The following is a 12716-nucleotide window of genomic DNA, read 5'->3' as shown; positions in this document are numbered from 1 at the left end:
GTCATGTTCACTTATTATGCCAATTGTTAGCGAACCGAGCCCATTGTATCAAGCCCTTACCTTTCCAGCAATCCCTCATACTAATTAAGCATGAGGTGAAAATGGAAAAAACAACAACTTTCTAATACAAAGAAACATCCAACAGAACGTGGCTCACTATACAATATATAGCCACAGCAATAGCTCCCTGGGTTGCTTTAAATTGAAGAGAGAGAGAGAGAGTTATACCATCAATAGGAAGATAACAGGCAGCAATAGTTCAGCCAATGGGCCCCTCCAGGATGGTGCCAAAGCTGAGCAGAACGCCAGGCCAGATGTCGCTTCTGTTGTGGAAAAAAATTCTCATTGCTTCCCTTAATTACCAAGACAGAGATCATCTAAGTCAGAATTTAATATCTTCTGATCCGAAGGAGAACAGCATGGACCACATGTCCCCGAGAGCTCTAACTAGACAAAACTAATGGCTCCTTATATACCAGCGTCATCTATGCTCAATGTAACCCTTAGGAAAAGAACGTTAACTCCAAAGCTAGACCTTCAACCTAGGGGAGAGTTGTGTCCTTATCTGCATCAAGAACCTCCTGGTGTCTTCTGAAACACAGCCTAGATCCAGCAACGTGAAATACGATGGACTCACACATTAACTAAGCTCTGCAGCAGCAACGGGGGAGTGAATACTTTTCTTTCAAGTCATACAAAGTTATATAGTGTTAATGTCCTTTAACACTTCTATGAAACAAAATAAAAAGCAGAGCGGGACGATAATGGCAGCAGTTCTGGAACACAAACGGTTAACATTTAACCCTTTAATTTACTAATGTGCTAACATTTTAAAATGATCATAAAATAAAAGCTTGAGCTAGAGTCACAGTGTTTTTTTCCATAGTTGTTGTCCTGTGTTGCTTTTTGAATATTTTTTTAAATAAAAGGATTTTCTAATTTTCTTTACCTTGTTAGAAAATTTTAAAGCTTTTTTCGTTTCTTTGATTAGCTTGTGAGCATATTAGCATTAGCACATAATTTTTAACCTATTATCAAAGGAAGACGTTAAGATATAGCTGTGGAAAACGGACATGAACACACTCATAGAATAAATTACTTTTTGAAATATTATAGGGAACATTAATGACTTTATATTTAGCTTTGTAGCATGCCAACACTTTTTCTAACAGAGATTATATGAATAATTTAGTTCAGATAATGTTATACTGTCTTAAAGTTGTATATAGAGTATTGTAGAACAAACTTACTTTTTTAAAAAGGCTTTTTAAAATTACTTTTTTATGGAATATGGACTGTTTCCAATTTTATTTTTTCCATTTAACATGTTAGCATGCAATAATTTCTTAATTTACAGTAAACATAAGATATAACTAATGTAAAAGACATGAATTTATGAGTCCTGGAGTAAATACAACCAAATCAAAAAAGATTTTGCTTAAATCTATTACTGTGAAAAATTACTGTGCCAATTTAGAAATCCTTTTTGATAAATCACCAGGGCGTTTTTCTTGGTTTTGTAATGATCTAAGATTATGTTGTTTTATCCAGAGAATTCACTATTACCATCTGTTTTTATTATAATGGGTTATTTTTCTCTAGGCATGGTAGATAAACGCCATGAAGCAATCTTTTCAAATCTAATAAAGCAGTTATGAAGCCCAAAACTAACTGAGCAGAAATCTACCTTAAATAAAAAAGTGAGTTAATAAAAAATCAGGACGTGAAACAAATTCTTCCAACAGTATTAACTGCCATTAAGCTTCCTTTTTACCCTCGCTACCACTTTCTCTGGATGTTCTCACTTAATAGATTTAAATTCCTTGAAGCCATTTCCTGCCGGAGCTGTTAATGATTAATTATGTGCAGGTGAAACAGCAAAGGTCACCTTGACATGAACTTTCACAGAGAATATGATGGAAAACCTAAATTTTACCACCTCTGACTGTAATTCCAACGTACCAAGGGAACATATGTGTTATTATTCAACATGTAAAATGTATTCATGCAGCTATCTCAATTTGCTCGTATTGAACTTCAATTACAATCATTTTAACTTTAATCTTGCAATCTTATTCTGTTAAAATGTGATAAATTGTGTGGAACAAGCTGATCTGTTTAAAATAAGCCTTCAGTGAAAAATGTATTTTCGTCTTCATACATTTTCTAATGCATGTTAAAGTAACTGCCTCTGGGACTTATTCACTTCATTTTTTTTCATGCTCTGACTGTTCTTTATCTTGTTTTAGGCGTGGTTTATGGCTACAAGGGTCTTCTACTGCTGCTGGGCATTTTTCTGGCTTACGAGACCAAGTCTGTCTCCACCGAGAAGATCAATGACCATCGAGCCGTGGGGATGGCCATTTACAACGTAGCTGTGAGTCCAAAGAGAAACTCTATCATGCCTAAAACTCCTGTCTCTGGCTGCTGCTATCTGCTTTTTCTGCTTCTTTTCTTCGCTGCGGTCTATAACACGATGAACAACTATAAAACAGCAATAAGTACTCTTTTTATATTGCTTCACAGCACAGAATGGTCATAGTATATCTGTTGGAGGGCTCATCAATGCCTGCGTCTCCATGATTACTTTCCAAGGACCACTTTCCAGCACAGTCTAGTGGAAGACATTTAACTTGACCTCTAGCAAACACTTAAACAGCATCAGAGGAGAGAGTTGGTCAAAGATAACTTAAGCCTCTCTCATTGTTGCTGCAAAAACATGTTAAACCTCCAGATGGGAGCAAAACCAGACGGTGAATCGAGTTTCATGGGTCTATTGTTGAGTCTTTCTGCAGAATAAAGCTCCCTGAACGCATTCCTGTCCAAGTCATAACACTGCCAACACAAACTACTGCTTTGTGCCGCAATGAAACGGTTATCTCAGAAGACATTTGTTAACCAAAATCAATAAAATCCAACTTTTATTGTGCTGCGGTCTCTTGCTGCTCACATTCACAGAGGACAGCACTTGAGCTTCGTATACCTCATAATAACAGGCAGAAATCTGCAGTGTTTGAGATATATATATATATATATATATATATATATATATATATATATATATATATATATATATATATATATATGTATATGTATATGTCTGCTGGTTCTGGTCCACTGGGCTTTCTGAAGCCCACAGTCAATGCAGCATCTAGCAGGACCTTCTAGAGTTCTTCATGCTTCCCTCTACTGAGAAGCTGCATGGAGATGCTGGTTTCATTTTCCAAAAGGACTTGGTACCGACCCACATCTTCTAAGATACCAAAAGCTGGTCCAGTGACCATGGTGGTGGTGTTCATGATCGGCAGCAAACTTCCCTGACCAGAACCTCATAGAAAATCTCTGGAGGAAGATGAGGAAGAGGAAGAGGAGAGACACCAGACCCATTAAGGCAGATGACCTCAAGGCAGCTATCAAAGCAGAAGAACCTCAGCAGAACCACAGGCTGAAGGCCTCTATGCCACGGAGCTTTGATGCAGTGATTCATGCAAGAAGCCCAACCGAGTATTGGTGAAAAAAATGGACATAGTTTTCAGAATCCTGACATTTGTGCTTAAAACATCCTTTTTTTTTTTGGTCTAATGTGATATTCTGATTTTCTGAGACACTGAATTCTGCATTTTCTTTACCTGTAAGCCATAATCATCAAAATTACAATAAATGAAAGCTTGACATATTTTACTGTCTATAAAAGCACCGTGTCACTTGTATACATACGTGTCTATCAGAGCGGATGCTCGGTGCTTCCTTCCTTTCTGTGTAGTTGTTGTTTTGCAGGAAAAGGTTGAGACGTGCAGCGGTTCTGAAGGAGAGCTCTAAATGCAGCCGTCTGCCATAAACATGTTTCAGGGGCTGCAGATACCAAGTGAATCACCTTAAATGGAGGCACCTAGGATGCACTTTCAGCTGAAATAGCCATCATTATGTTCTCCATAGCCACTTTAGAGAAATTTTCGCTACCATTTCCTGACACGGTTGACATGGAGCGACTTTGGAATGGATGTAAAATGTCTGGAAACAATAAGTGGTTTCTGTCACTTTTAACTCCAGAGGAGTTTAGATCCACCTTTGAACTATTCGTCGTGTTGTTCAGAGATTTTTTTCCTGCACTAGACTCTGAATAATAAATAGAAGAGGCGCTATAATGAGTGCCTGGGCATGCATCAGCTTAAACTGTGTTGATTTGTCACTTTTAAAAAAAAAGAGATTTATCTTTAATCTCAAATTACTTATAAGGACAATAAACGCACTGCATGCTCGTTTCATCACTAATGAGGCACAAGTTAAAAGTGTGTGCTCAATGTTATGATGCAGACATTTCAGTTTTATGAAGATGTCAATAGTTAATGGTGTCTATAGGGGGACCGTCTTCCTCTCCGCTCAGCTGTGAGCTTCAGGCTCCGATGAGACAACAACGAGGTGATTTTCAGTGCGCTGTTGCCTCCTCTGTCATGACTTTTTAATGCTGTTTTCACTCGGGAGCCCTCTCCGGAATGACAAACAGATGCCTAATGCTTTTATGGATGTGATTTTCTTCCTTTGTTTCCAACTTCTGCTGCCTCTGCTCCTGCAGGTGCTGTGCCTGATCACGGCCCCGGTGACGATGATCCTGTCTTCCCAGCAGGACGCCTCCTTCGCCTTCGCCTCTCTGGCGATCGTCTTCTCTGCCTACATCACTCTGGTGGTGCTCTTTGTACCGAAGGTGACTGATTTCCTGAAAGCATGAGGCAAACTCTCTGTCGCTCACAGTTCAGAAAGAGCGAAGGTCAGAAACGATGGAACAGAGTTCAGACTGAATGTGTGAAATTCAGAAAGATCTTTGAGCGAAGTGCTTCTCTCCCTCTGCCTGACATCCTTCGCTTTGTAAGAACCAGTCTTCCAATGTCAAGGTTGAGCTTCTACATTTGTAGCTGCTGCACAAATGTTAAGTACTGCAAATAAAAATATTTCTGTGCATAGAAAACAAGACTTTGAAGACACGGTGCAACAAGTAGAAGTAGGGCCAAATTGTGCACTTTCTGCAAACAGAAGCAAATCAAAGCTAAGATTTGGAGCCAGCATGTCAATACAAACTTCTGACCTTACAGGACACCAGTGGAAGCTTTTAGATGCATCTCTGCTTCAGTACAAATATCATCTCATTAGCAGATCTCAACTGCATATAGTAGTAATTTAGCCATTTGATTGGGATGTGTAGAGCGAGGGATGCATCTAAAAGTTGCAAGAAGCCTGGTTTAGAGTGACCTAAGAAAAGGAAACACCAGTAACAGGCTTTGATTATGCAAACATGTAGAGAAAAGGCCTCGTTTGATGTCCTCAGTGGATACCGTGATGAATAGAAAGCCTTATTCACCGTGTGCAGCCAAGCTGGGCTCTTGATTGACTTCCTCTTCCCTCGGCGGTGCAGATGCGACGTCTCATCACCCGCGGCGAGTGGCAGTCAGAGCAGCAGGACACGCTGAAGACCGGCTCGTCCACCAACAACAACGACGAGGAGAAGTCCAGGCAGCTGGAGCGGGAGAACAGGGAGCTGCAGAAAATCATCCAGGAGGTGACGACACATTTCACACCAGGGTCGAAGGGGAAAGGATGTTTTAGCCGTACTCTGACATCAGAACTTCCTGCTGGTTCTCCAAACTGAAGTTGCTCAGAGAGAAATCGACAGAGTCTTCATAGAAACTTTCTATTGGACCAACTCTCTGGGTCTCAGCTTGGGCTCATAGTTTGGTCAGAAATGTTCAAACTAAATGGTCAACCAGACTTCTGATCAACACTGGGTTCAGGTCTTTGCTCTCTAGGCTGAAGTTCTTCAGATCAGTTAGTAGATTTAAACCTGTGAGTGTTGTTTGGTAACATGGAGCGATTTAGCTTTCAGGTTCAGGTTCAGTATACAGTGATCAACCCCAAACATGGGTTAAACCAGGGGTCTCCATCTCCAGTCCTCCAGAGCAGCTGTGCGATGCACCCCTTCTCCGACACGCCTGAATCAAATGAACGGCTCGGTACCGGACCTCTGCAGAGCTGCACGACTGCTGATGAGGTGCGCTGGAGCAGGGATGCATCTGAAAGATACAGGACAGCAGCTCTTGATGACTGGAGTCGGACGACCCAAGTTTAATGTAACTTAAACACTTTGGATGACATTTGCAGGCAGTGTAACCTTATTAAGTCTTTTGTAACCTGGACAGAATAAAGACGAACCAATAGTGGACTCTCTAGTCGCTACAACACTAACACTCATGTGATTGTTTTGTTTTTTTTTAGAAAGAAGAGAGGGTGTCGGCACTTCGCAACCAGCTGGCCGAGCGTCAGGCCATACGTAACCGCCGCCAACCCACCTCAGGCCAGAACCAGAACCACAACGCTCCGCCGCCGGCGTCGCTGACCGACCCCAAGTCGCTGCTTCCTCCTCCGGGCTACCCCAACCCCGCCTCGGACAATCACTCCATGCCGCCTTCCTTCTCCAACTCGTCCAGCCTCTACCCGGCCGACAAGATGAGCCGCAACCACTGTCACAACAGCCAGATCCCGCTGCTCTACAAGTAGGCCACGGGGGGGTGGGGGGGGGGGGTCCTCTCACAGCGCACACATGAGGGGGAGAAATGACACACAAGCAGGACACAACTGTGACGTTCGGCTTGTTTGGGAGGAGAGCTCAGCGGTGACGGGCGCACAGGTAACATCCATCCTCACCGTTCTGCGTTTAAACCCGGAAACGAAGCAAACGGCGACGGCGCCGAGCGCGTCTCCGACCTGCAGATGTCATCTGGACGTTTACGCTCTCTGTCCTCGCTTCCTGGGGATCGCCTTCTTTGTGGAGGCGGGGACATGTAAGGAAAAACGTGCGTTTCTGTGGGGGTTTTTTGCGATTTTGTCTCCATGTTTCGTCTGATGGGGTTTGTTGACTAGAAATCCACATGCAGTAGATGGTTTATATTGTTCCGTAATATTTGATCTGTTTTGTCACGGAGTTGTTGTTTGATTCTGTGTTCACTATTCAGGAGAAAACTGACAGTTCCAGACTGATAAAAGCAATGTACAGATTTTATCCGACGTTCCCGCTGGGGAGCCGGATCTGCAGGAACGCTGCGTTTATCCAAAAGTGATCATGTGCTTTATTTAACAGCCATACCTTAAAGGTCAGGAGGTCAGCATGTATGGATGTGTGTTGTCCAGACGACATTTCAATAATACGTTTTTATTAACATGATGATGAGTAGGGAGAATAACGAATGCTTTGGGCCAATTCTGATGCTCCATGTTTGTTTTTTCTCTATTTTTAATTCCTTTTTATCTAATATATCTGTTCAGTAATGAGGGAACGCCTGAACGCTAAGTCTAGACAACAGGCCCTCGTCTCTGAAGACGATACTGGTCCAATTTCACACGAGCCAAACATCCTCCTGAGCTTCTGACCCTGTTCTGGTGTTTAAAACGGAGCTAATGAGAAACTTCTTGCTTCATTAAAGCCTCATCAAGGATGTACAAGAAAATCAATGTTCTAAGATCAGGGAACAACATCAAGTCAAATCTTCATGTATGATCCAGTTATAATCCACACGAACATTCAAATATTGCAACGTTTTAGTGAAATAAATGATGCGGATTGGACTCTGCATCCAGTGAGTTATGACACTGAAGATCTTACCTGAGTAGGTCGTGTCTTCTCACCTTTGCAGCTCATATTAACATCTTCAGATCCCAGCTGTTGAAACATGGTGGCTGCAAATAAAAGCGTTCCACATTAAAGTTTTAGGGAGCCAACAGAAGCTGAAGCTCAGTTGCATAAATGTTTTTTTCTGTTGCTGATTAGGCTCAGATATTTTGACAAAGCTCAGTTTGTCTCTAGGTATTACGGTATTGTGACCCACATGCGTCACAAGGTCATGAACACAGCATAACAAACCAGCCGTAGCTGTCAAAAATTCTTTATTTTTTCACTTTAATACAGTTTACATTTAAAAGCTTAAATCAAATATTAAACCTTAACATTTACAAAAATCAGACTGCCGTCAGTTTAATTTACACGATTACGGCAGAATATTTGAATAAAGTCAAGCGATGCTTTCACAGACGAGGTTGTTCACCAGGAGCTACATCATCTTGCAAAACTCAAATCTTTTCCTGTTTTTCTTTTTACATGCCAGCCATAAACTGAGGTGCATTTTATTGGGATTTTATTGAGTAGATCAAAGCAAAGCAAAGGTGCGGCATGCTGTTGTAATTAGTCCTTGTGAGTCAATACGTTGTGGAACGACCTTTCGCTGCAATTAAAGCTGCAAGTGTTTCAGCTTTAATTGAAATGTTTGCCCATTATTTTTTTAACAAAACAGCTCAAACTGAGCCAGACTGCACAACAAACGTCTCTGAGCAACAGTTGTAAAGTTTGTTCAGAAGTTTTTAATTTTGATTTAGGTCTGGACTAGACCATTCATGCACATGTATGTTTTAAACTAACCCAATAGAGTTCAAAGTCAGTCCTAAAGGACCTCAGAAGTTAGATGTTGCTCTTATTTATTACACCTTAATCAAATGAAAGGTTCCTTAGCAGGCGTCTGCAATGGTAGGGGACATCCTGAGGAAGTAGCTCAGCTGCTTTAGTCAGCTGTGTTGGAGCATGGACAAATCTAAAACCTGCAGGATTAAGGACTGGAGCTGGACACCTCAGACTGAACCATCTGTTCGGGCTCTGGCTGTATGTTTAAGGTGGTGCTGCAGCTGGAAGCTCAAACTCCACCTTGCTTTCTAGGCTTCTGAAGCCTCCAATAGTTACCTGGAGTTACCATACCACTTTATTTATAAAGCACCTTAAAGCAGCAGCAAAGCAGACTGAAAGGCTTTACAATAAAACGACCAAATAGAGCTCCCAGAATAAAACCCTTTGCTAAAAGCCAAGTCCCTTACAAGGCTTTTAGCAAACTGGGAGTGCATGACTAATAGTTACCCTGCCAACATATTCTGCCACCTGAGCTACTGATCTCTACATCTCCCCCAGAGCAACAATAGGCTACTTGAAAACGTTGGCTTGCCTGGTAGGATTTTAATTTGTAAACTGTTTAGAAACCCATCTGTCATTTTCCTTCCACCTCACAGTTTGGCACTGAGTTGTGTTGGTTTGTCCCATGAAATCCCCAAAAGCAGCCTGAGTTCTGTTAATGTAACAAGATGTGGAATAAGTTGATGGGGTATGAGAACTTTTGCAAAGCACTTCAAATACGCGCATGTTTCCCCCTAGATTTTTACAAATGGGGATCTGTTACACGTCATTCCTGTGAGCTTTTTCAGATTTTTATGAAGATGTTCAACATGTTTTCATGTGGGAAACTGTAAATAACCTCAGTTTTGTTTGTTTTTTCTTTTTTTTCTTTAAACATGTTGCAAATGTATCAAAGTAAGAGATAGAGGAAGATATTCTGTATTTATAGCCGTTATTCTGGAAGTTCTGTTTCAGTCTTGGGTTAAAGCTGGAGGCTAGAATGATCCACTAACTCCATCAGCAGGTAAAATAAGAGTTTATCAGATATTATCCAATGACTGGTGGTAAATCTGAGTATGCACATTAACCTGAACAAGGGTGGATGCTTGGTCTATAGGTTTTTAGCTCACTGTGTCAATGACATATGGCTCCTGTTAACTGTGTTGCTGGGTCAGATGGTGTAACATATGAATGCGGAAATAATTTAACAAATGTTCTATTATCTTGCACATATATGCTGTTAAACATGGATTGGGGGATATTTGTACTCATTATATCTAAAGATGCTAAATGTTAATATATTTCAGAGTATCTGTATGCTAATATGTGGGTAACATGAATAAAATGTCTGTTTTTTCACTGGAGAAACTGTCTTTTGTGGCTTTGCTCCCAGCGGCCACTAGGTGTCGCCAGACGCGCGCTATTTTTTCTTCTGACTTCCTGGGACCTTTCGAGCAATTCACCTTCCGCGAGGTCGATGGTGTTTGTCAGGAAATATTTCTCCGTCTCCCCCGGACGGCCTGTGGGAGTCAGAAAGCGAATAAAACAAAAAAGGAGAACTCGTTAGGCAAAAGTTTGGAGCCTGCAGGAGCCTCATTAACCGAGACAAAGAGGGCGCGTCAAGGCAAACGCAGACAAATCGCTCCCAAGCGCATTGGCTGTTTGTGTTGGTGTGATGCAAAACGGGCTGTGGTGCAAGTCCCATGATCCCCCCCCCCCACACACACACACACACACACACATAGTCAACTTCTCGTGTCGTCTCAGTTTCCAGCTGACTGGAGACAGAGTGTGCGGTCATGGTGGCCGAGGAAAGGGAAGAGGTTGCAGGGTGCTTGTGTGTGTGGGTGAGGGCGGTGAGGGGGCGTCACCGGGGAAAACCCGGTCTGGGCTGAGACTTCTGCGGGCCTCCACCTGACACAGCACTCAGTCGGTGGCTGAAAACAAGCAGGAAATTCCCCTCCACTGGTGTGAGCTAACAAAGGAGGTATTTGCTGGCTGGGGAGGAATTTCAAACAACTTTTGCCAAGTGTGTGTGTGTGTGTGTGTGTTTTGTGTGTGTGTGTGTGTGTGTGTGTGTGTGTGTGTGTGTGTGTGTGTGTGTGTGTGTGTGTGTGTGTGTGCAAGCTGAGCTCGACTCCAAACCGCTCTTCAAGTATCAGTAAGAAGCTGCATCTTTTGTTTAGTTTTTTTTTTTTATTAGTATAAAAAACAATATTTAACCAAATCCCACTGATTTAAATACAAATAAATATAAATAAATAGATACGTGTAAATAACAAAGAAGCACACGGACATCTGCAGCAGCAGAAGTCTAGTCCGTACAATCTCTGATCAGCATAAATAAAGTCACAAAGTGCCCGAAACGAAGATAAAGTTGCAAACTGTTACAGTTCATAAAGTTTTCAGCCTGTTCAGCTGCCCAGTTACATCTCCATTGAGATTTTAGCATTTCTATATCACCTTTAGGTTGAATAAAAGTGTAAAAATGTGATTTTTTTTTTTTTAAACACACTGTTACGGTACTGTCCTTTAGTATCACAGCAGCGACTCAAAGTGCAAAGACGCCAAAGTAAGTCTTGCCCTCTTCGGTCTCCAGCTCTGGCAGCTGGTTGGTCTCCGTCTGCAGCTTGTCTCCTTTGTCGAGGTGAAACACAGCACCCAGGTAGATGGTGCTGTAGCAGCCCTGGCCCGATCTCACGCCGTCCTCCGGCACATTTTGGCACGCCGACCTCACGGCGCTCATCAGAGACACCGGTTTGCCGATGGAGTCCGAAGACCTCCAGATCCGGTGGCTGAGGGGCTTTGAGCTCCACGCGCCCTCTACGTCGTTGCTGCAGGACACCCTGAACGACACCTGGCTGTAGACGAAGTACAGGCCTTTTTCTGGGATGATGATTTGGTTGGAGTGGAGACGGAGTCCGCCCAGAGCGAAGGCTTGGCCCACACCGTCCTTCCACTCCAGGGCCGGCTGCTGGCTGTCTTCGTCGTAATCACCTGAAAACATTCCCGGAGTTAAATTTCTGCCTTGAAGCAAAGCTGAAGATCACACAGGTGGGATAAAGTGTGTGAATCCTGGGGATTAAACTGCATGACTCACCTACTAAGTGAATGGCTGCCTTTGCTCTTCTGCTCATTTCTTTCAGCTGGGAGTGGGCACCTGAGAAGAAGGAGACAAATATGAGCTCAAATAATCTCAAACCTAACATTTCTGTCCCCATTCTGATGAAAATGTGCTGATATTCACCTGTTGTCACGTCAGGGTCCATTATCCTTGGTGCTGCCGTCTGTCCTGACTGTGTCTGAAGGGTTGGAAAAGATCAGATTAAAGAGATGCACCAGAAATAAAACAGATTCTAGATGAAAATCAGAAAAAAACAGAGATGCTCCTTACTGTGGATTCTGATCTTTCTAGCTGGTACCAAACATAGAGCCGGGCCCCTCCAATGCAAAGGGCCACTAAGAGCAGCACCCGAACGCCTTCCACCCCATCCTGTGGAGGACTTCTTCTCCACCAGAACCTCCATCCTGTGCTGGAGCCCGGCCTCCACGTCACCCGCTGTGATATGTATCCCGTCATCGTCTACTTGAGTCAAACACTTTGCAGCTTGCTGAGCCTGCAGCCCACTCTGCTTCCGCCTCTCTTTGTGAGTTAGAATGAACTTCTGCCAAGCGGGCTCGTAGTATTTATGCTGTGGCAGCTTCTCTTGCAGAAGGGAAACTCCAGTTATGTCACTGAGTGAGTGGAGAGAGGCCGCAGCTGCAGCGCAGCCACCAGCGCCGCGGAGGGAAGCAGAACGGCAAAAGGAAAGAGAAGTCACAGAATTTCTCTTTGTGTGGAGCGTTTCACTCGGGCAGGAGTTGCGGTTTCAGGACGGGAAAGTGGACGGAGTTTTTTCGAACGGACAAATTCATCCACAAACACGCAAACCTGAGACAGACACACAGTCTGTATGTAAGAGCTGTGGTTAAATCCACAACTCAATGTTTTTAGGGCCACACCAGATGGTTTCACAACGCAAAACTATCCACACTTCACCTCCGACATTGCCCACATTTCAGCCTGTAATCTAGTTCAGCCTTTGCTAATGTGCAGGACTCAGCCTTTGCAGCCATAATTAAGCGGGACCCTCTGTGTGTAATAGAGCTGACCTCATCGTTCAGTTTTTTTTCACAGCCGTTTTATCAGTGATCTGATCTCTGATTTGGCTAAGCAGGTCTGATCTGCTCTTATCTGTAC

The 12716-nt window shown here is 43.0% G+C and overlaps 1 protein-coding gene and 1 pseudogene across 4 annotated transcripts in view; one reads left to right on the top strand and one right to left on the bottom strand.

The window, feature by feature from the left end:
• The window catches only part of gabbr1a (gamma-aminobutyric acid (GABA) B receptor, 1a), a 127199-nt gene extending 117359 nt beyond the window's left edge, over window positions 1-9840 (top strand). For all 4 annotated transcript variants that reach the window (XM_036135494.1, XM_012854389.3, XM_021311630.2 and 1 more), the window contains 4 exons: window positions 2250-2377; window positions 4574-4702; window positions 5408-5551; window positions 6265-9840. In XM_036135494.1, the coding sequence (XP_035991387.1) occupies window positions 2250-2377; window positions 4574-4702; window positions 5408-5551; window positions 6265-6546 (683 nt within the window). In that variant the 3' untranslated portion in view covers window positions 6547-9840. The remainder of the gene's footprint in view (window positions 1-2249; window positions 2378-4573; window positions 4703-5407; window positions 5552-6264) is intronic.
• A 774-nt stretch (window positions 9841-10614) lies between these two features.
• The window catches only part of LOC118557982, a 3845-nt pseudogene continuing 1743 nt past the window's right edge, over window positions 10615-12716 (bottom strand).

Source organism: Fundulus heteroclitus, chromosome 3 (assembly GCF_011125445.2).
Source record: "Fundulus heteroclitus isolate FHET01 chromosome 3, MU-UCD_Fhet_4.1, whole genome shotgun sequence".
Taxonomy (NCBI): Eukaryota; Metazoa; Chordata; class Actinopteri; order Cyprinodontiformes; family Fundulidae; genus Fundulus; species Fundulus heteroclitus.
This window is presented reverse-complemented; position numbering and strand designations above follow the sequence as displayed.